Source organism: Drosophila willistoni (genome assembly GCF_018902025.1).
Source record: "Drosophila willistoni isolate 14030-0811.24 chromosome 2L unlocalized genomic scaffold, UCI_dwil_1.1 Seg168, whole genome shotgun sequence".
In the NCBI taxonomy this organism is placed as follows: Eukaryota; Metazoa; Arthropoda; class Insecta; order Diptera; family Drosophilidae; genus Drosophila; species Drosophila willistoni.
The window spans coordinates 4,248,581-4,272,749 of record NW_025814047.1 but is presented as its reverse complement, the minus strand read 5'-3'; the positions used below and the strand labels follow the sequence as shown (position 1 = coordinate 4,272,749).

The following is a 24,169-nucleotide window of genomic DNA, read 5'->3' as shown; positions in this document are numbered from 1 at the left end:
AGTGAACTTGGAAACGGAGAAATTAAAGTTAAAAGGTCACCGATGTAATGGACAAATAAAACATCAAAACAAAAATCGCACAGAATGAGGGTGTCGTCCAGAATTGGGAGCAGCAGTTGAAGAAAAAAAATCGGAATATTTAAAACAAAAAACGAAACACCATCACAAACAAAATTGGCGCTAAGACGACTTTGTTATAATCGTATTATGGTAGTCAAGGAGTCACAAAATTGGTGTGGACCTAGGGTTTTTTGATACATTTTTCATATAATGGAGATATAATGAATAAGGAAAAATAAAGGAAGTAAGACTTTACCAAGAGACGGCAGAGTCTTTAAATAGAAAAAAAATGCAAATCTTTAATACCAATGACATATATCCCAATAGATTAATGGACTCATTTTTGAAATTTAGATCTACTTTTCGGCACGTAGCAGTAGCAACAAACTAGTGGGCTTATCGTGGCATAAAGACGGCAGATACAATGTTGAGTCAATGGTCGAAGGGTAAAACTGACAATTAAATTCAAAGGCGCGGAGGAGCTGAAAAAGATCCCAGCAAGGTGGCCAATGTAAAAAGTTCGCAAATGGTTATTAATTTCTATATTGATTCTTTGCTTCGTTTCGACGACTTTTTTTTTAGTATAATATTAAAAGTAAACGTTCTAACTATGAACTTGAGGACTCTTTATGTTCTAACGAGGCAAACACTCATGCACTCAAATACAAAGGTGAAAACCGAGTCAGAATCAGTACAGAATCACCAGAAGCATCAACACCAATGCCGAAATTGGCGTCACTAAAACTACTTTGTTTATCGTTTTACCATGGCAATAAGCAACAATCAACAGAAAATGGTTTGGACCTAAAACATAAATTCACTATTTACACTGCGTTTAAAATGATGCATCTTGCAATTGTGGGATCGAGTAGACAACTGGCTATCCACTGAAACGACGTGAAGCAGAAACGACGTGAAGCAGAAACGTCGTGAAGCAGAAAAGCCGAAAACCTTACTGACTTAGAAGTATGGCTATGCTTATTGGATAAATTGTTGGAAGTTCGGAAATACAATGACTAAGGAAAATGCTTTGAACGATACTCGCCCAACGTCGGTGTCAATCACATCTCCTAAAAGGCCGATGGCGCTGTTGGAATGTGGACCTCAGATAGAAATAAACACTTTAAAACTTTAATGTGGATGAATAGGGAATAAAACGATTTAAATTTAAATTGAGGCCAAAAATTAAGGAATAAATTTGATTCTATCGCAACGACTCAACAAAATAGAATGAGCTCTAGCCCTTCAGGTTCCTCTATTTATATGCTTCTGTCTGTCAAAGCCAACTAGATGTATATAAGTAAATGCCATTGGAATTGTAAGTGTTGATAAGACAGTAAACTTGAAAGTCGCTTACAACACTACTGACACTTTTTTTTAGCACTGGCAGCTCAATTGTTATCGATATAAATTTTTTCTCACCATTAAGCGGTTATTAAATTTAAAAGAGTTTCTGATAAAATTTATTTTCGATTTTGTTTTTACCTTTGCAGAGGGTATTAAAAGTTGGTCATATGTTTGTAACGTAGAGAAGGAAACGTGTCCGTCGATTTGCATTCGTTTTACTCAGCCATCATCAAAATCTGTTGTAATGAAAATTTGTATAAATGTTTTTATTACATGTGTGATATCAAGTACATACATATATGCGATAAGTAGGTGAAGGAGTTGAAATATCCCTTGACTAAATTTAATCTTAACAAAGGATGGCAAATTCGTTCAACAAATTTTTCGAAAATCTTTGAAGAACCACAATTTACGTTTGTTAAAAAGTCGAATCGAAAATCAGTAGATTACACTTAGGAACTATGAATTTAAATGCTGCATATGTAGATAACGCAAAAATATACAACTACAGTATATCTGGTATGATTTAGGAGAAAGATAGGTATTCTTCTCTTTTCAGTTGTTTTATTTAAATTATAATGACAAACAGCAGCATTTTTTTTTTTTTTTTTTTTTGTTCCCGTTATAGACTGATAAAATATTTTTACTTACATACATACATATGTATTTTTTTTTTGATTCCCTAAAAGTTTCTTTTGGGTAAAAACGAATTTTATTTACTCATGAATATTCAAAAGATGAAAATAAAAAACGTATTGTATGTTAATTTCACTTTAAATCTAAAATAGTTTATTCTAAATGGAAAGTTTGCCCGTGTCCATTTTTTATTTTGCCACATCACACAAAAGAAAAAAACCAACAAAAACTCACCACGATCGACTCACACATACACACGCACGCTCTCATGTATTTTTCTCTATCTGTTTGCTTTGCCAATTCTTGATTACGCAATGGAAATGTTCATAACTTTTAGCAAAGAAGTTATTCTTGTTAGTCACATTTATTTGAATGCAAATATAAACATAGAAGATATATTTAATAAAACTTTACATAGATTAAATAATTGTATTTATAATTTTTAAAAACTTTCAGCAATGCAAATAAAAATTAACTTGCCAACGACAAACGACCACGACGAGCTGCCAATCAGTGTTGCCAATTTAGCTTTTTTTTCTGTTCAGGAGTTTTTTGGTTGCCAAAAGGGGGAAAGTTTCAAAAATAGCGGGTGGCAGGAATTTTGAGTTCATAATCGTTGAAATGGCTTCGTACTAACTTTTGCAAATTTATTGGCAGCGCTTTGAAATATTACAACTACCATACTAATAGCAATCGTACGATGAAGACGAATGCGATGTCGAACTTAATAATTTTATTTAATTATTCAAATAACAATAATAAACAAAAAAAACGTAATCAGCTTTTTATCTGGACTTTTTTATAATTGTTCAGCACTACGTAGTTTTTTTGAAATGTTAATATAGCTTTTACCGGCCCAGAAGAGTTGGCATCACTGCTTCCAATATAAACTGAAAGAGGCAGAGTGTGACAAGAAGAGAGAATGAGAATGAGAGCAGCCGGGACATTGCTACAACAATAAGAGAGATGGATATGTTAATGCAAAAAAAAAAAAAACAGGGAAGCTTTGCTTCTGATCTGGCAACCTTGTACCTTATTAAAAAGTATGGTTTAAATTGTATGCTTTTAGAATTCGGTATCCTGATATATCCTTCATATTGATTGAGTCAAATAATATTACATTAGAAAACTATTGCGAAAACAGGAGATAAACTGATTTGCAATATTAAATTTATTAGACTCACTGAATTTAGTGTTAACATACAAATTTTATAGATTTCATTTTATTTATGCAAAAAATCAACCTCTTCAAGTTGTCTGTAAATAAAATGCATTTCACTTTCACAATAAGGATATTTTTTGGGTTGAAACTGCAATTTGGTAAATATGTAAGAGGCAAGTTTCTCAAGCAACAACAGATGGTATTTCAGCTGGCAGTAATAAAGTTGTTGAATTTCATAGCAAACAAAAGATAAACAATGTTCACTAAATTGGCTATTATTTTAGCTGTTTTCCAGGAAAAATGGAAATGATGAAAAAGGAGTTACTTCTATTTCAAGGACTTGTTGTATGGGCATTGCCTTGCAATTGAAGTGCACAATATATATTGCTATTTAGATCTTGATAACGCAAAGCTTTGGAACTGAGGAGAGTTAAAAAGAACTTCACAATTTCAAACTAAACATGGCTTATTAACAACTAAACGAAAGTCCTTTGATTGTTAATGATATTTGATAGGGGAAAGGGAGATTTATCCTTGCTAGTTCGTCTGCAGTTGGCACCCTCTTTTTAATCTTCTCTGTTTGTTCTAAGGTCAAAGCTTAATTTGCTTCATTGGCAGTTCTGTTGAACATAAACATTTGACTAAAGTTAATCATATAATTAATTTGAAATACTCTCTGTCTTACTCAGAATTCTCTGTCTTCCCCTAACCGCTTAAATGGTGTGAAGTCATTTAAGATTGCAATGAACTTATGGAACCTTTTGGAAAAAGCAGCATCAGCATCAAAGTAAATGTCTTCATTAGTTTAATTGCTAACATGATTATTTCGCACCAAAAAGTTGCACTTAAACGCGCCACTCGGCCAAGAAGCGAAAAAAAGACTCACACACAAGAAAAGGAGCAAGCGAAAAAAAATCCAGTTTATTCAGATTGACTCATTTAGCAAACGCTTCTTTGCCAAAACCATTGTTGCTTAGCCATGGCAGATAATGAGGCCAAAAGGCCAAAGCACAAAAAATGAAAGAAAAAGCAAAAAAAAAGAAAGAAAGGCGTGAAAACGAAGTGCAAGTTTTTCTTCTTGCCGTTGCATAAAATGGCTAAATTATACAGGCAGAGAAAGAAATGTTTTCCAGCTGTGAAAATGCCAAGCGGATAAGCGGAAAAACTTTGCATACTTTCTTGCTGCAGCACTTAAATAAATTTTTGTTTTTTCTTTAATTTAGTTAATGAACATGTGTTTCAAAGGAAAATCATTATACCCAACACGATTTTCGTTCAAAATTGGAATTCATTTATATTTATTGACTTGTTCAAATGGCAATTGAGTAAAGGTCTTAAGATATTCTATATATCCTTTTTTAAGGAGAATTTTCTTTAATATTCTTCTTCTTTTCAAACGAAGCGTATAATGTTTTTTTTTTTTCATTTTTCATTTCCTGCCTTTGCCCTTTTATTTAGGTAAAAGAACAACTTAAACTAACACCTAAGTCCTTAACTAAATTTGAGCTTACATTACCAATTTCAGTTTAAAAATTTAACTAATTTCCATTTTCCTTGGTTAACAAATCAACTTAAATAACCATTTTAGTCTCTAACTAAATTAGAGTTTCTATTTCCATTGAGAAATTAATTTTATTTATCTTTTAGAATTAATTTTAAAGTATTTTACTTACTTTTTATGTACTTAATGTTAAATTTAATCGGCTATTTTTTGATGTTAACGATGAAAAGTTTGCCACAAAAATTTATTTACCCCATCTGAACTAAAAGAAGATCCATTCCGGACACCTGTTTACCCAACTACTTAAAATCTGACAATGGAAAATTGGTTAGGTCAAAAGGGAAAAATAAATTTTTCAACATTGGAAAATTATTTGATGGCGTCTGTGGTAATTTGGCTAAACAATTAGTTAGCTGGCACATGGCATGAAGATGGGATGGGGAGGAGGAACATGTGGAGGATGTGGCACGGTGGTCGAGAAATGTTTGGACACATGCTGCCAATGGGCATGGACCTTCGGCACTTAAAAAGGTAACCAACCACGTAGGCGGCGCTAAATGCCAAAAGTGTGCAGCACAACTGTCGGATATGGAGGCGGTGGCAGCTAAAAAGTGGGCAGGGCCGTATCCCGTACGGTAAAGGCAGCAGCTGGCACTTGACATGAGCAACGGCAGCGAAACAACTCGAGGGCTTTCAACTACTCTCGCACATTTCGCTTCCGCTTAGAAGTGGCAGAAAACACACAAACTCATCCACACACACACACACACATACATACTTTAAATAAAAACACAGTATAAATAAACCAACTAAAACGAGTTGCAAAATAAATAAAACATATGATACAGATTTGTATATAGAATCTATGTTTAAGTTTGCTTACATGGGAAATTATCTTTAAGTTAAAACGAACTTGCAAATTATCTAAAATTTCTCTGATTACTTTTTTTTTTTAATTTTTATCTTATTCCTTATCTATTGTCTTATCTTGCATTTCTGTAAGTGTCAAATAGCTTAAGCAAGACCTAAATTTTGCCACGACAATCACATGAGCCAGCAAAGTAAGACTTGTCAAGATGGCTTAATGCATTTTAACGCTAACGGCGCAGACGTTATTTAAAAACCAAAAAAAACAATGCCTGGTTTTGGCCATGGTGAATCTTGAATACCCTTCGATGCGCTAAATCATACTTAATCTTGACATCTGTTCTCCCAGAGTAGTAACCTCGACATCAATGGCGTATTCACTCCGATGAAGCAATCCTGAAAGTTCCATAGGAGATTCAGGAAAGGATTGTAGCTAGATAAACCTACATTTTTGACTTTTATCAAAGCTTTTATTTGCTTCGATATCTTTTGATGATCGTCCATAGAGGTTATTAAAAGGAATGATTAACAAATGTTTCTTAAAGTGCTCAAATTCTAGGCTTAAGTATCAGTATTTTCTGTTTAAAATAAAATGTTTACATTTCAAGTTCAATTTACTTAGGAAAATTTCTATGATGCATAGAATTTTTATTACCTATTCAGCTACCAATTTTATTTCAATCTTTTGAATGAGCAGGCTCTCATTAGAATTGCAAGGCCATACCTTTACCTTAACACTAAAACCAGTTGGGCATTGTAACTGGATGTTATCCAGTTCTACGCTGTAGCGTAGAAGGGCAAACATAGCTTACAACTCCAAAGTTCATTTGTTTTTGTAGTCCGAAAAGCCTCAGTAGATTAGTGGAATTAGCATCATTCAAGCCGACTAAGCACCACGCTATTATATTTCTCATTTACAATATATTCTACAAATGAACGGGAGGAAGTCATATTATGAGAACAAGTCTTTCGAGGATCGGATATTTGGTCGAACGAATCAACTGTAAGACACTATCACCATTCAAAAGTATGTAAAGGAAAGTTACACCAAACATAATTACTACGATTAGTTAAAGAAGGTAGTTTAATTAACTGAAGTCGACTAGAATAGGATGAATGTTGTACGTTTCTACGTCCCAGCGCAAATCACGAAGGGCAAAAAGTAAAAACTGTTTTTGTACAGATCCTAATTTATAGAATTTATAGAAATTTATGTATATTCCATTTCCATATATTAATTTATAGAATATTCCTTGTTCCATCTTATCCTATCATATCAAACGCCTGGTAATATTTGATATACCCTCGTAGGTAGTAGGTATATATGATGCAACAAAAAAATAAAAGAGGAAAACCGTGAGGGAAAGAAACCACCAATAATGGATTGCGGTTTTAGGCTATTTTCAGTACGCTTCAATGCGACAATTGTCCTGCTCCTCCAGCGAGAAGGAGGAGGACAATACTCCTGCACTTCTCTCACATACATAAGTGTAGCTTCAGGTGTCGGACAGATGTTTAGCTTCCCAGGCAATGTCCTTTCAATTTCAGTTTTATTGCCAGCAAAGTTACACAATTACATGGCATTAAATTACAACATTTTTGATAAATCATCGAGCACACAAAGCGAAAGCAAAGGCGATACTCCGGCTCATTCCCTCGCACTAATACGGCGGAGCAACTAACCGGAAACACCTTTGGCTTTAGCTGCATCAATCATAAATATCTTAAGCTGCAAATATTTGGCGATGGCTTTGTGTAGGATAATTGCATTAGTCGGGGCAGGCACAAAACCGCCCACAAGATGTAACGCGATTAACTTTCGAGGCTATGCTCTCTCGGTAATTGACAATTTACATGACTTTGAGTACTTTAAATTTTGAATGATTAGTTTGCAGCTAAGGCGCAAGGCATCTATGGCAATGGCATTTAAAGTTCAGAATGTTCTGAAACATTTTCCAATGCATAACGAGGCCCTGATGTCAATTTGTATATAATGTATGCTGATCAAACTTAAGCCCAACTTTGCAGCCATGTCGACCTCAATTATAGTAAGTTGTGTTGGGTTACATGCCATTAAAAAAAAGTGTGAGAGAACGTGGCCCCATTCAAGCCATTTATGACCCAGTGGTCTGGAAAGGGCCAGAAGGGCAGAGGGGGAAGGCTGTTTGTTTGTTGCATGACCCAAAACGATTTGTCCAATTATATAGCCCATGTCGCTTAAACAGCTAAAATACTAAATACTGCATATGTCCGATTTGCACTTGAGATTAAAATGTTTTAGGGTTTTATGAGTTTGTAAAACACGTGCACTTCGTAAGGCTTAACTCGAAACAGGAGTGGACAATAGGCAGTAAATTATGGGCCAGTTTGAAAATATAATTAACTATAATGTTAACCTATACTGGCCAACTATGGTTACATTTACCAACACTAATTAACATATTACACATTCGAGAAGTTAATTAACACTCATATCATAAATGAAGTAAGCCGTCTCGCCGACTTAGATATACCATGCACTAGTAAAACAAATATTTTTCAATTTATAGTAACAAATGCATTTATGAAAAGGCTAGATCGATGAATAAGTAATACTTTGTAGTGAAAAGCTTCCTTCTGCCTGTTACATACATTTTGGCGACTTTAATATACCATTTCAACTGAATGAAAATGGTGAATAATTAAAAAAGCCATAACTTTGGATCAACAACCTTTTTTTTAATGCTAATTTTATTTTCAAAGTGCCTTAAATACATAAAATTGATAAACCAATAACTCATCTCAAAACTTAAAGCTTTCCAGCGCGGGCTAGCAGTTCATTTCAAACATATGGTTTCTCAATAAAATTATCTTATCAATTCGTAAAATCCGATGATTTTGTTTGTAAATACAACTAATATTTAGATGATTCTCTGAGTATTCCAAGAACTGAATAATATGCACATAAATTCTTTACTGCCACGCCCAATAAAATGGTGGTTATTCGACAGCAAAAGCAAAAAAAGGTTTTCTGTTAAGAAACCTGAAATTTCTGCTTGATCAACTTCTTTTTCGTGTTACATATGTAAGTTTCTTCTCCTGAATTTGCTTTATGATCCATACAAAATGTTAAGCTGATTCACCTTTGCGACATGGATTCAAATAAAAAGTAGGCCACAAATGTAGCAATTTGGCAGTATGTGGGTTTCCTCTAATTGTTGGTACAATATTACTTCCAGTCACAATAACCTTTTACTTTAAAGTTAAGCTTAAGTTTTTAAAATCAGAAATATCTACAAATATGCTTTCGCAAAAAAAATGTTTTTCTAAAAATTCAAATATACATATATTTTGCTTATAATTAACCGATGTTACTTTGAAATTATTCTTTAAATGCCCAAAAAAAAGTTTTACAAGAAACGTATTTAAAATCATTTAAATTTTTTAGCTCGGCACTTTTATGTAACTTCTTCAAAAAGTTACAAAAAAGCCAATAAAGAGTTGCAAAATGCAAAAAAAAAAAATACTTAAATCAGTAGTTGCATTTATTTCTTTTTTATGTTTTTGCAAGTTGAAAATTGTAATGCTTGTTTCAATAAAATTAGCGCAATGGTTGGACGAAAAAGAAGCGAGATTTTTAAACTGCGAAAACACATTTCTGTGACACCATACAACTGGTTTTGGGTTTGTTTTAGGTCCTTATCTTCCCCTAAGGTGCCTACAAGTAAACTACAAAACACTCAAAGAAATTTATTTCAAGGTGTTAATTTAACCTAGAGGTCTTTTTTAGATTATTAGATAAGTAAAAATGAGTCATTATTGCATCATAATGCTATCAGAGTAGTTTAGATATGTACATTATTTTCAGTTTCTGTAAGCTACTTGCTAAAATAAAACTTGTTATTAACAATTGCGCTAACAATTGTTACCAAAACCATAAGAAAAGATTTAAATGCACTTTAATGTACTGTTACTTTGACAGACATTTTATAAATGCCAACAATCAATTTGAAATGCATTTTTATTTTTTTATCCATATACTCGTATTTGTTCTTTTTATTAGCATTAAAAGTCAAATGCAAAAATCTTGTGAAAACGCTCCTGAGCTTCAAGGGTCGTAAACAATTTTTATAGTCAGTCAATAAAATCGTCATAGCGAATTTGGCAGTAATGTCACAGAATGTGCTTGAACTTGGCCAGGTTAGCCAGGTTGGCCAGGTTGGCACACCCAAGTTGAAGTGCGCCAATTTCAATCATTTAGTTGTCAACTGTCAATCCGTGTGGGGACAATGGATAATCGCACGGCAAAGCTCATATTGGACGAACATCGTCCGGTCCAAACGGTGGACAACAATGCAGCAGCAGCGGCGAATAGAACCGGAGAAGCCACGGAAGAAACTGTTCAGTTGGTTAGCAATTCATTCGTTATAGACATTGTGGAACGCATCAATGAATTGTATCACTTTAAGAATTTCATTTTCTACATTTCGGAGAGATTGGACTTACAGAATGAAAACTCACTCGATTTCTTTCGTGAATTTTGTATACATTTTCCGCTGGCACCGAATTTAATATTCACACGGAACTATCATGCCTCAATGCCCATGGTAGAGCTAATAAGTACACCCTCATTGGTTATGATCTATACAACGGAACGTGATGATCCCATTATGGAATTAGCTGCCCAGAAATTACGAGGAATACGCTGGCTGAAAACCCTTTTCATATTGTTTCCAAAACTCAGCACAGCTGAGTTTTATGTGGACTTTGATGCCCTAACACAATTCTCTAAGAATATTAACAATACTTTTGATTGGATTTGGAGCAAACAATTTCTAAATACTGTACTGATTACATTACAGAACAATGTCTATCTATTGGAACCATATCCCACACCATCAATAGTAAATAAGACAGACTCCTGGAAGGCAGATGAATTTTTCTACAAATATAGTAGGGATATGAAGGAATATGTGCTAAAGACACCAATACTCTATGATTTACCACGGGTATTTAAGTCAGATCGTCCAACAAACAGTTATGAGGATAATTATGTCCATGGCACTAGCGGAAATTTGTTCTTGGGATTTCTTAAGTTCGTAAATGCTCGCATTCTGGACACAAGCGGAAATATGTCAATGTCTTTGAATTTACCAAATCTATTGGAATTGGTAGCTCATGGTGTGTATGAGACATTGATACATTCATTCACGGACATGGTTGGCAATTATTCGGTTAGCTATAGCTATCCCATTGGCATAAATGACTGGTGTATCATGGTCCCATATCGCAATCAATCACCGGCTGATGCTTATATACGTGAAGCATTGGAAAATAGCGCCTGGATATTACTATTACTCTCGGTTCTTTATATAACCATTGCCATTTGGTGGTGTTCACCCATACGTCCGCGGGATTTTAGTGCTGCATTTCTTCAGTCCATATGCACTGTGACCTATAGTGCTCCTATTTATATTATCAAGACGCCGACACATCGAATACGCTATCTGTATATTGTACTCTTTGCCATGGGTCTCATCTCGTCTAATATGTATATTTCAAAGATGACCAGCTATTTTACATCGTCTCCACCACAACGACAAGTTAATACGGTTCAGGACATAATGGAGGCAAATTTAAGAATATTAGTTATGACTTATGAGAATGATCACATTAGGAGTCTACGCAATCAGTTTCCAGACGACTTTCTAAAACAACTTAAGGTAGTGGATAAAGATATATTGGATCACTATCGTGATCCGCTGAATATCAGTTATGGTTATGCTGTGACTAGTGATCGTTGGCGCTTTCTCGATATGCAGCAGAAACATTTGCGAAAACCAATTTTTCGTCTCACGGACATTTGTTCGGGACCCTTCTATCATGTCTTTCCCGTGCATCTTGACTCGCATTTGCAATCGCCGCTGCAGGGCTATATTATGATAGCCCAACAAGCTGGACTTATGCAACACTGGAAACGGGAAGCATTTTGGGAGGCCATTCATCTGGATAAAATCCACGTGGCCATTGTTAGCGAAGAACCAAGACCCTTGGGCTTGAATTTTTTTTCAAGCATGATTCACGTTTGGTGTTTGGGTTGTGTTTTGGCCGGTTTAGCATTTGCAGCGGAAATGAAATGGTATCAATATTTTATTTTCAACCCGCATGGGTGTCCTATTCTAACATCTTTAAGAAAATTACACAAAAAGCTCAGCAAATAAGAGAAAGTTGTAGATCACAAAACAATGAATATAAATATATATGTACATACATACATATGTACATATGTATGTATGTACATACAAACATTTTTAATTGGTTGGGGAATGTTTTGAGGACATTTTAAAAAATATTTAAAAACGAAGAGGGTTACTAGAATTATGTATGTATGTACAGTATGTCCATTAATTGTTTGCAAAATGAAAAAAGGCACACAATTTGAAGTTTAACTTAATTATTTATTATAAAAAGCACTAATTTTCATGTTTGGCCCTTTATAATATTTTTTTTCAGTCTATTCTTAAGTAAATAGTAAACAAAAAAAGTGAAAAAAGAAACAAAAACATAAACAATTCATAGAAACAAAAAAAAACAGCATATAAGATGTGTCTATTAATTGTTTGCAAAATGCAAACATTACATTATACAAGAAAATTTCTCGAAGATGAAGCTAATATTTGGCTAATATTTTGTATGCCCTCCATTAGCATCCACTACTCCTCTGAGACGTCGCGACATCGAGGATATAAGGGCATTCATGTCGTAGTATTCCGGTATTTTAACCCACTCCTCATTTATGCATCGAATCAAATCAACTTTTGTAGTGGGGCATCGTTTGGCTACCTTTTTTTTGAGCAAGGCCCACAAATTCTCTATAGGATTGAGACGAAATACAACCCCAAACCATGACTGACAGCTTGCCAAATTTTACCGTAGGCACGATATTCTTTGCCTGGAGGGCTGTATTCGGTTTTCGCCAAACTTTTCCAGGGCCCTCATTGTAGTAGAGCATGATCTTGGTCTCATCACAAAAGATGACATCGTTCCAATACTCCAAAGGCTTGTTGACATTAGACATTCCGAAGCTTAAACGTTTCTCAATATTAGCAGCTGAGAGCAACGGCTTCTTCCTTGCTACGTGTGATGAATATTTGTGGATATTTAGCACTTTTCTAACAGTCTCAGGGCACACGGATTTGTTGAGATTGATTTTAATGTCATTCACCAATTCCCTGAGGGTTGTTTGCGGTTTGTTCTCAATTGTTTTTAGGATTCTTGAACAATCCCGTCGAGAAAGCTTTTTTGGCCTGCCTGTGGAGGTCTGCAGATCCAGCCTATTCTCCTGTTCCGCACGTTTTATAATGTTATACACTGTTCTCACTTTGACCTGGAACATTTCAGCCAACTCTTTTGCTGTCTTTCCTTTATTGTAATGGAAATAAATCAATTGTATTAAATTGTTGTCGGTTCTTTTACCAGGCATTGCGTAAATTTGATTTGGACAATAAAGTGCACCGAACTCAACAAAATTTTGGAAGGAATGTGACTGCAAAGAAGACTTAAGAAAAGCACGCGACGAAAAATTTTTGTATTTGATGTCCCGTTACTTTATCTTTCGTCTTCTTTCAATCAGTGTTTGCATTTTGCAAAGAATTAATAGACAGAGTCAAAAATGCCGTTTCTTAGTTTTCTTCATTTCTTTTACCGTTTTCTTGAAATTTTGTTTCTTTTTTTTGTCATACCTAAAGCTAAATTACGCTTAAATAATAGTTAATAAAAAAAAAAAACTCCCAAATTATGCCTTTCATTAAATTTTCCATGTTTAACTTGAATTTGTGTGCCTTTTTTCATTTTGCAAACAATTAATGGACATACTGTATGTTTTCTTTATTGAATAAAAAATAAATGAGAGTAAAAAATGGCCGCCGATGAAAATTGAAAATACAATTTGTTGGTATTTTTTTGTAGTTTAATGTAAAAAATATCAAAGAAGCTAACATCGGCTATGCCGAAGTTTATATACCCTTGCAGTCTTCGGCAATAATAATTTCAATTCGCCAATATACAAACAAAACAATTTTACTCTTTATACTACAATTTGTTCTTCTTCTTCCCGCATTCCCAAAGCAAAGCAACGCACGCATACACATACAGTTTATGTAGCGTTGCGTCTGTGTGTGTATGCATGTACTCTGTTAATGACGAAAGACGTAGTAGACAGCAAGCAGCGCTGCCGGCAGAGCTTGAAGCAGAGCCGATTATAATATTGACTGTAACTTGTGTTATATTCATCCGATCAGATTCAAATTGTGGGATCTGGGGTTTTATATCCAATATTATCACATATGTAAATTTCATAGCGATACTCCATTTTTTATGAAAATGTTTCTTCTAGAGCTATATGATATAGTGGTCCGATCCTGATAATACTTGATCTGCTCCAGATAATAAAAAGCACAGAAAAAAATTTCAGCCCAATAGCTCTTAAGACGGCTGAGTAAAACGCATACGCACGGACGGACATGGCTATATCGACTCAGCTTCTCATGCTGATCAAGAATATATATACTTTATGGGGTCGGAAACGTCTCCTTCTGTGCGTTACAAACATCTGACCAATTTTATAATACCCTCTGCAAGGGTATAAATATCAAAGAAGCTAACAGTCCTCGACCATAATATTTTCACATGTTCCAATCGCTTTATCTGCAACTCAATTCATCAAATGCATAGACAAAACGTTTCAAATATCACTCTGTCCCTTTTCAATTCGCTATACCAGAAAATTTTTTCTTCTTCTTCATCCCGTATGATTGGCACGCACCCACAAACAGTTAGTGCTCTCTGTATGTGTGCATGTGTGTGAGCTCAGCTGCTTAGTGTTGAGAGAAAAAATTATATCGATAACAATTGAGCTGCCAGTGCTAAAAAAAAGTGTCAGTAGTGTTGTAAGCGACTTTCAAGTTTACTGTCTTATCAACACTTACAATTCCAATGGCATTTACTTATATACATCTAGTTGGCTTTGACAGACAGAAGCATATAAATAGAGAAACCTGAAGGGCTAGAGCTCATTCTATTTTGTTGAGTCGTTGCGATAGAATCAAATTTATTCCTTAATTTTTGGCCTCAATTTAAATTTAAATCATTTTATTCCCTATTCATCCACATTAAAGTTTTAAAGTGTTTATTTCTATCTGAGGTCCACATTCCAACAGCGCCATCGGCCTTTTAGGAGATGTGATTGACACCGACGTTGGGCGAGTATCGTTTAAAGCATTTTCCTTAGTCATTGTATTTCCGAACTTCCAACAATTTATCCAATAAGCATAGCCATACTTCTAAGTCAGTAAGGTTTTCGGCTTTTCTGCTTCACGTCGTTTCTGCTTCACGTCGTTTCAGTGGATAGCAACTGGCTAGACAACTGTCTACTCGATCCCATAATTGCAAGATGCATCATTTTAAACGCAGTGTAAATAGTGAATTTATGTTTTAGGTCCGAACCATTTTCTGTTGATTGTTGCTTATTGCCTTGGTAAAACGATAAACAAAGTAGTTTTAGTGACGCCAATTTCGGCGTTGGTGTTGATGCTTCTGGTGATTCTGTACTGATTCTGATTCGGTTTTCACCTTTGTATTTGAGTGCATGAGTGTTTGCCTCGTTAGAACATAAAGAGTCCTCAAGTTCATAGTTAGAACGTTTACTTTTAATATTATACTAAAAAAAAAGTCGTCGAATCGAGGCAAAGAATCAATATAGAAATGAATAACCATTTGCGAACTTTTTACATTGGCCACCCTTGCTGGGATCTTTTTCAGCTCCTCCGCACCTTTGCATTTAGTTGTCAATTTTACCTTTCGACCAGTGACTCGACATTAAATCTGCCGTCTTTATGCCACGATAAGCCAACTAGTTTGTTGCTACTGCTACGTGCCGAAAAATAGATCTTAATTTTAAAAACGAGTCCATTAATCCATTGGGATATTTCTCATTTTTTGTTTTCCCTCGTGCATGGCTATGCAGTAAGGCATTTAACTTCACGGCCACGCCATTTAAAGCTAATCGACAGTTTTAGCAAGATATGTCATTGGTATTAAGGATTTGCATTTTTTTTCTATTTAGAGACTCTGCCGTCTCTGAGTTTTGGTAAAGTCTTACTTCCTTTATTTTTCCTTATTCATTATATCTCCATTATATGAAAAATGTATCAAAAAACCCTAGGTCCACCAATTTTGTGACTCCTTGACTACCATAATACGATTATAACAAAGTCGTCTTAGCGCCAATTTTGTTTGTGATGGTGTTTCGTTTTTTTTTTCTTAATAGTTTGGCTTTTTTTCTTCTCTAAGTGCAACTCCCAGTTCTGGACGACAACCTCATTCTGGACGATTTTTGTCGCTCCAAAAGATTTGAATGATGATTTCTGCTTTGTATTCGGATGGTAAACGGTCTCGGTTTTACTTGTGCGTAACGGCGATTAGGATTTGTGAGTGTAGCGAATATATTATTCAATTGATTTTCGGCCGATCTATTAAAGGGACATTTTTGGGCTAACTGTCCATGGACCAATATGTCCAAATATGCATGGTATTATTTAATTTCTCTGTTTCTGTTGGTATATATGACTATCGTCTATTGTATTTGTGTAAGGTCCAATTGTACCGAGAGCCTCTTGATATTTTACTTAGCTCTGGATAACCTAAACTTTTTAGACAAGTTTTCGAAAGTTTAAACAACAAATATATTATGTAAAATATAATATAATATCAATCTAAAATTTTTAATGGGTTATAGATGGGGAAACGATTTCGAAAGGTATTTCCCAATTTCCGAAACCATTTGTATAATATGAGATAAATAAAAACTCTGCTTTATACATTTAGCATATGTGGAAAATTTGGCAACGCTGAAACATCCGATTAATCGGCATATAATTGACAAACTTTTAATCTATTGATCGATTGTTATTAGTTTGATTACTAAATAGTCGATAAACAAATAATACAACACTGATAATAAAATTGCTCACGTGTGTCATCACTAATTCTAAGTATGAGTAAGAGAGTCATGATAGCGAGTGAAAGAGAAGGCAATAGTGTCTGTAACTTTAAACTGCAATTTTTTTTTAAATTAACATCTATTGTAGGGGTAATAAAATTGAAAAAATTTTCTTGTGTCAGCCGTATTATACGTAAAATAAATAGTATAATTATAATTATTACATAATGTTTCCGACATTCAACTGTCAGTAGCTAGGAACGCATTTACGTTTTCTCTACAATTCCCAACTAGTTAAAAATCTCCAGATTACTGGAATCTCGAAGCGAAATATATGCAAAAACAAACATCTTCTGTTTAGCTCACACACAATTTGGTTATTGTTTATTTAAATTTTGTAATATACTTTCTTAAAATACTTTCTTGCGTTCCGAAACTCTTGCGTGGAGTATTTCCAAGCTAAACACAATTCCACCCAGGACACACATAACCAAAAGATAAATGAAAGCAATGGCCAAGTGGGCTAGGCCAGCTGAAGTGTACTCACTATTGGCCGGCAGACGGGTCACTAGTCCAGCATATAGAGCCGTTTCAAAACAACTGCGTGTATAAAAATTCAACAGTCCCGAAGAGTGTATACGAAATGTATAATACTCTATGTCGCGCCACAAAGAGGAATCCATTAGCAGCGGATAGGCCAAATGATAGGAACCAAAGCAAATGCTGCTCATCTTAAAGATTCGCTGTTTCAAGTGTTTTTGCTGCTCATCAAGAAATTGCCATTGATCCTCTGTGACAAAGTAGGCGTGGGTGCTATTAAAGTTGGTTTGATGCTCTGCAAATATCCCACTATCGACTGGCCTTAGAAGTTTTACAAACTCCTCCGGCAATTCCTTGTGAAGTTGCAATAAGAATTCCAGCTCATAATCGATAATCATCACAGGTAATTGGGCACGTATTATATCTTCCATTGTATTGATCTGGGCATGAAAGAGATTAACAGTCAAAATACTACCAAGTGTCGATGTATAATTTGCCGATAGGAAAAAGCCATAAAAAAAGACAGCTGCCAATAGAAGAAATCTCAAAATTGGTGGCTTTTGTAGTTGACGAGCGGTGGCTATATTGATAATATAGCAAAACGAGTTCAATAATGCATCATTTATGCCATCCGAGTGCCTCTTTTTGCCAATGCTGAGCCACAAAAGTTCCAGCAAAATTAAGGCCACAAATGCTCCAAGTACAAAAAACCATACCATGAAATCAAAAGGTTGCAGAGGATAAAAGTACGTTGAAACAGATATCGAAGTGGGCACCATCAGACACCACTGCACCACCAACAGAGGGTAGCTCTTCTCGATCCCTTCGTCTGGCATAAACAAGGCATAAGCATGGGCTAGAAATTCCACACGTCGATCTCGTACCAATTGCAAGGCTTGTTTCATATTAATTGCTTTGCCCCCCAAGGCATCGGGGGGCAGAGGTAACTCGGCGAAACTGCCATTAATAAATCGTACAAAAGTCTCAATTATCCTATATGTACTTCCATCGTAGCCCATTTGTGATCTGAACAGGTGCGGCATATCCTGACGCAATGGTGTGGGAAAACCATATCCCCCAACATCTGAACGGGCATTCACAACTTTCGATAGGGACTTGCGTAGATATGTCTGGAAATCTGTGCGATTTTCAATCTGCATACTTGGAAATTTCGATGCCCCATACAATTGATTAACTCCATCCGCCGACTGGAAATAAATCATCGAATTGAAGAATTGATAATCATAGAGATAGCGACATAAATCATGGACTAGCTGAATCTCAGTGACATTATCGATCAGCATAACCACTGAGAAGTAGAAATGTCGTCCAAGTAAGACTTTATTATACACCTCCATAATGGGATCATCCACTCCGGTGGTGAATACAAAACTCATATGATTTCTCCTTGCCGGGGCCCTTATCATACGCAATTCCGTATTGTTGTTGATCACCGTTTGAGTAGCAGTTGCTCCGAATGCTTCATCTACGATACGTATAAACTGATCCAATTCAGGCACTTGTTGTTTTTGACTCACAAACCAAACAATCTCCTGAAACGCATTGAAGGCAGCAAATGGACGCAAAAAATTATGAACATACTGAAGATTCCAAGCTGCGATAGGTTCAATTAGAAGGCCAAGTAGAAGTGATTCCAACAAAAATGAGTAGCACATGACCATCGCCAAAGAAGTTACACAGTTTAATGAGTGAAATTATAACCATTTATCGACAAATTTATAAGAAAGTAATTACATATATGGCCTTGGGGATTACATACATAACTAAACGAAAAGTTTCTACCGCGACGACATAAAACAAAGTTGTTAGTTTTGTTTACTTGTCAGACACAAAAACAATAATAATCCTCCCACCTAACTTTCTTTGAACATAATTGCGACAGTAAAAGTACCATAAGGTAACTTTAATTGCTTTTTAATCAAAATATGTGTAAACGAAAGTTTTCAACTAGCAACTATTTTGCAAAGTTAAATCTGTAATTGTGTAAAATTTACAAAACTTTAGTTATAAACATAGAAAATTATTATTTTATAGAGCAAAATATGAATGTGTGACAACTTTTCAAAACATCCTGTACGTATACACCAAAAACAAAACTGTATAGGACAAATTTTTATAAGATTTTGTGACTCACAGTAAATTAAATTGTTTTATTTAACAACATTTTTTCTGTTGCCTTTGAAATAATCAACAATGTTTAAGACCTCGAGCCTGCTTAAATGATAGGTTTAATTTAATAAAATGTTAAAAATTTAAACGACTGAAGAATTCTAAAGACGAATCTAGCTCAGTCAATTCCCATCCGATGTTTGCTTTAAATATCTTATTTGAATAAAAAGAAATTGTCTTTCTTTTAGCATTACGTTTTAGTGTTGTTAAACAACGTAAAAGGTTAAAAAGCATCACAAAAAATTACAAATGTTAGACGAACCATAAGAAACACATTTAATTAAGGAAATTACATTAACCTCTTCAAAAATAAGTCATATTTCAGTTTTCAACATGTTTTAAAACCTTTTGTTCTGTATTTTTGATGAATATTAAAAAGTGTGGCCAAAGAGTGTAATTTAATTTTGTTTTATTAAAATATATTTGAAATTTTTAACAAAGTTAAATTTAAATTGAAAATTCATTGTCTTTTTTGCGACGACTATTTCCATACACTACTACCATATAATTTATAATTATTAATGATTTAAATAATCTCATGTCCGTTTAGAGTTGTCACCATTATGCTTGTGGTAGTGTTGATAAACACATTGCGTTTTACTAATGTTGTTCAGCGTCAAAATACATTTTCTTTGTTAAACTAATTCGACTGCTTCGGATTTTTCTCATCCAAAACTATTGTAATCGTATTGTAACATCTGCATCCTTCTCCTGTACCAAAAGTATTCGAGACAATAAACTATAGAACTAACAGGAAGTCCCACAATCAAGACTAACCATGCTGTATTGAAAAATTCCAGATTCAATGGCTCCACTGGATAAGTGTCTAGGAATATCCGTGCATATCCCGCTTTTACTGAGTAAAGGAATGCCACTTCCTGCCAATAGTCCCAGAGACCTGCCTGCCAAATGTTGAGAACAAAACGATTCAGAGTTTTTCCAAAGCTGGCATTCTTGGTCATGGGCAAGGCATTGAAGAGACCTCCAAAGCATACATTGGAGAGATGAAAATACGGTTGAATGAGAACACGTTGCTGTCGATTGAAGAACTCCCAGGCATCTTGGGTAACCACATAGGCATAGGAACGTGATGGATTCGCCATTAGTTTCTGATAGTCCTGTCAAATTCTTGGCTCAAATTGGGTTTCCAGCGATGAGATATCCACCACAGGCAACCATCGTAGTTCTTCCAGCAATGTTTCCGGAATAATAATCCGCAATCGAGAGGAAATTAGATCCGACCAACTATTTATAGGACGCACGAAAACTGGTTTCATATCGAAAGCCGTCATGTGACTTATATGATAATTCGAGAGGATGAATCCCAATGTGTAGAGCAAGGTATAGAAGATAAGCACCCGTACGGAAGGTCTACTGAGCTTCAAATTCATGTTCATATTCGGACTGTACATCAGGAATGCCATGGCGTAGAGCATATTTTGTGTGATGGATTTGGTGGCTAGACTTTTCTCACGCCAGTGTATCCAGCGCATAAGAAAGGCTATATAGAAAATGCCCAGGACCAGGGATGTCCAAATGTATCTGCCCAGTGGCCAAACTACATACATCCATTTGGGCAATTCGGGTGCAAGAGGCACCATTACACAGTTTCTCATCAGCTCCAGCGGATAACTGTGCTCCGTTTCGTTTGGTAATCTCTCCTCCATCTCTGATCTTACCAGAACTCCATGCAGTGATAAATTATAGTTGCCATCGGATATTTTCTGCTCAACAAGCGACTTCTTGGGCAGACTCTCAAGTTCATCCAGCTGGAGTTGATAATGATAGACCTGGGCAAATAGCTTCACTGTCTCCATATACGGTCCACAGAATATTGGCCTTGTGTTCTGTGTATCGTTATACACAAAGGCATGCGGTATATCAATACTAAATGGCGACCGAAGAAATCCCAATGTCGCGTTGTCCATGTCCATGAGTGAGTGCATTTTGTTCCCAACTACGGTGACTTTCGTGTTCCATGCGATATTTAAACGCTTTGACTAAGGGTAGAATTCCTCCTCTCACTGACTAAGCGGCTGGCTAACTGCAAATTATTGGAAATATGCAGAAAGTTTGCAAAAAAAAAAAGAACAACCAACTAAACGTAAAGCTCAATCAATGGGTCTCGCAAAAAAGTACGTCAAACACGACTTGGCAGACAGAGTGGCGCTAGTCCATTTTACAATGGGCCAAGAATTCAAATAATTTTCAATTTAGAACTTTAGTCCATTCCCTAACATAGAAATTAATGAGACATTTCCGAAGATATCTATGGTTTTTGCATTTTTAATATAATCAAATGTATTATAGTCTTAGGTACTAACTGTTAAGGATTTCCCTTATGTATCTTTTTGAGTAGGTTGCATGATAAGAGGACGAATTTAAGATTTCCCTCAATGCTTTAAATTATTATCGTGCCAAAACAAAAGTAATGTTTCTATATTTGATTGACATGACACGGAATGTCAAAAGGCAATGAAAACTCCTCTCTTTCTCGATATATACCTATTTTTGTCTATTCCCTAAAAGTTTGAAATCAAATGGATAAATATCTATAAACGTATAGAATAAGTAAAGGAAGAATGTAAAATTATTCGTAGACTTTTTCTGAAACTCTGTGTTCATGATTTCTGGGAATTGGTTCAATCTTCCGTTTTTTAATTTTAACACATTTTTCTTAGTCATATTCTTATAGGAAACATTTTCCTTTAATTTTTTACTCATTTCTTGTAAAACAATACTTAAAAATTGACAATTTTAGTCAAAGAAGAAAACAGTTTTAAAATTATTTAAGTTTTGTTACTTTAATTAATCATTGGATTTTGTTGTGTTAATAAAAGAAAATATTTTTTAAGTTTATCACTTTTGAGATACTACTATAAGAATTCGTTTTTTTTTTTAATCCAATACTTCGCCAAAATAGAAATTAGTACCACAAAATGATTGTCATAATTTTGTTATAATAGAAAACCTTCATAAATAAAAATTGTGTTTTTCTTGACTCGAGTTTCGAGTGCATATTTTAATATAGATTCCACTTAAAATTATCTTAATTTTGAATTGACAATTGAAAACTCTATCTGTACTTTGGTGTAGAGAAACTCAAAATATATTCCCTAATTTTTTTTTATTTTATTCAAACCCTTTCTAAACAGGTAACATTTCCACTGTGCCTTTGCATTTTGTTGACTCAACTTTGTTGCCATTTGAACTCGAGATAAGAAATCTATAAGTGTCGAATATATTCATACTATGTACACCCCATAGATATATGTAATTAACAATTGACAATTGGAGGTTGAGACAACTAAATCGAATTCCTTTGGCGATGATAGTCTTTATTACATTCCCTTACGGACCATTCTATTGTAAATGACCTTTTCACACAATTATTGTAGGGCAAATAATTCTGCCTTTTGGTTTTTGTCCTTATTGAAATATGTGATAGAATTAAAAGAGTCATACAATTTTAATTTTATTTTCTAAACTAGAGAAATTTGCTAGATTTTCTTGAGATAGTGACTCGTATTAATTAAAACTGATATTCATAAAGTATATGTTTGTATATGAGACTAAAATTAGGCTTTCTTATTTAATATTCTGTAAAAGGTCTTAATGGTTCGAATTATTTAACAATTTATTCCTTTAAATGCATTTGCAAAACAATTTCAGAAAAGCCATTAAATGGAAATTGCCACTGAAATAGTTATATGCCATTTGGTAACACAAATTTTGTTGTACAGTGTATTAACATTATAATTAATATACCCTTTTTAAGAGCACGTGCATATGAAACGAAATGTCAAATTTAAACCACGATTTCAAAAGGCTCGCATATAGCACCTCTCCTCCTCCTCCTCCACCCTTCGCGGGTAAAACAAAAAACTACCATTGAAATAATGCAATGGGTAATTACAAAATACTTAAATGCTAAAATTATATGAAAACTGGATTGCACAAGTATTTGTTGGAGTGTTTTGGTTGGTTCTATGCACTTTCAACTTGTTCACAGATTAAACGTGGGTCAAGGTGGGTTGGAAAAAATTAATTTTGTTGCCAACTCAAATCAATTCACTATTGATTCTGATTTTTTCTTCATGTTTGCTCATTTAAAACCAATTTCGTGAAATTATCAAGAGCGTAAATCATAGTTTAATGTTTGCACACTTTTTGTTTCACTTATCGCTCTGTTTAGATTAGAATAGAGAACCTTAGATAAGGCCTGTGACTTCTTTACTCATAAATTACATATACTAAAGAAAGAAAATCAATAATTCAATTGAAATGGGGGAAACAAAAACAATTCCATGCGGGTAAGTCAATCGGTATATCAATGAGGATATACTTCAAAACTTTATATCATAAAGCAGATAAGACAGAATATGAATATTATTATTATAATATAAAATTATTTGCATCCTCTGATAAGTGGTCACAAAGGCCTAAGCATAGCAGATAAGAGCTAAGATTATCGAGATAAGAGTTACATTAGTAAAGTAGATTAAAATTAGTTACATATGGAGGGAGTCCAATTGATTTTTAGAATTCAAATATTGGATTTGATTAGATTCTTTAATGTGAGGTTAAAGTAAAGTAAATTGGGGAAAGGAAATGGTAATTTTATAAGTTTAAGCTTTTTGAAATGTTATTAACTGTTAAAAAGTGAGAAAAAGTGAGTCTAAAGCGAAGCTTAGTCATTCTTATGAGATCGAATCTTGAGAATTGTTTCTGAATACAGTAAATTACCTCAAACCTTGTTCTACTTTTCAATACTGCATACATTTTTGGGAATAGGTATTGACATTTGCTTCGTATCATCTTACAAATACTGTCGAGTCCCCGCTAAATCGAAAACCTCAATATTGCGTCAGAAGCTGCTGGTCCCTTG

General features: G+C 34.6%; 3 protein-coding genes across 3 annotated transcripts; 1 reads left to right on the top strand and 2 right to left on the bottom strand.

Moving 5' to 3' along the window:
* Nucleotides 1-9,841: 9,841 nt before the first annotated feature.
* LOC6640789 lies at nt 9,842-11,773 on the top strand. The gene has a single exon (XM_002063789.2). The coding sequence runs from the start codon at nt 9,842-9,844 to the stop codon at nt 11,771-11,773; it is 1,932 nt and encodes a 643-aa protein (XP_002063825.2).
* Nucleotides 11,774-16,801: 5,028 nt separating this feature from the next.
* Nucleotides 16,802-18,773, bottom strand: LOC26529978. The gene has a single exon (XM_015178698.2). It carries the CDS (start codon nt 18,771-18,773, stop codon nt 16,962-16,964), a length of 1,812 nt encoding a protein of 603 aa, XP_015034184.1. The 3' UTR covers nt 16,802-16,961.
* Nucleotides 18,774-19,917: 1,144 nt separating this feature from the next.
* LOC124459836 lies at nt 19,918-21,227 on the bottom strand. The gene is made up of 2 exons (XM_047009581.1): nt 20,451-21,227; nt 19,918-20,399 (listed from the first exon to the last, which is right to left on the bottom strand). Exons 1-2 carry the CDS (start codon nt 21,225-21,227, stop codon nt 19,947-19,949), a joined length of 1,230 nt encoding a protein of 409 aa, XP_046865537.1. The 3' UTR covers nt 19,918-19,946.
* Nucleotides 21,228-24,169: the final 2,942 nt, after the last annotated feature.

What these genes read in the sequence shown, in the direction of transcription:
- LOC6640789 (XM_002063789.2), top strand. Translation starts at nt 9,842, where the DNA reads ATGGATAATCGCACGGCAAAGCTCATATTGGACGAACATCGTCCGGTC.
- LOC26529978 (XM_015178698.2), bottom strand. Translation starts at nt 18,773, where the DNA reads ATGGTCATGTGCTACTCATTTTTGTTGGAATCACTTCTACTTGGCCTT.
- LOC124459836 (XM_047009581.1), bottom strand. Translation starts at nt 21,227, where the DNA reads ATGCACTCACTCATGGACATGGACAACGCGACATTGGGATTTCTTCGG. An exon ending in AAGAACTACGATGGTTGCCT is followed by an intron (nt 20,400 to 20,450) that starts GTGGTGGATATC and finishes AGAATTTGACAG; the next exon opens with GACTATCAGAAACTAATGGC.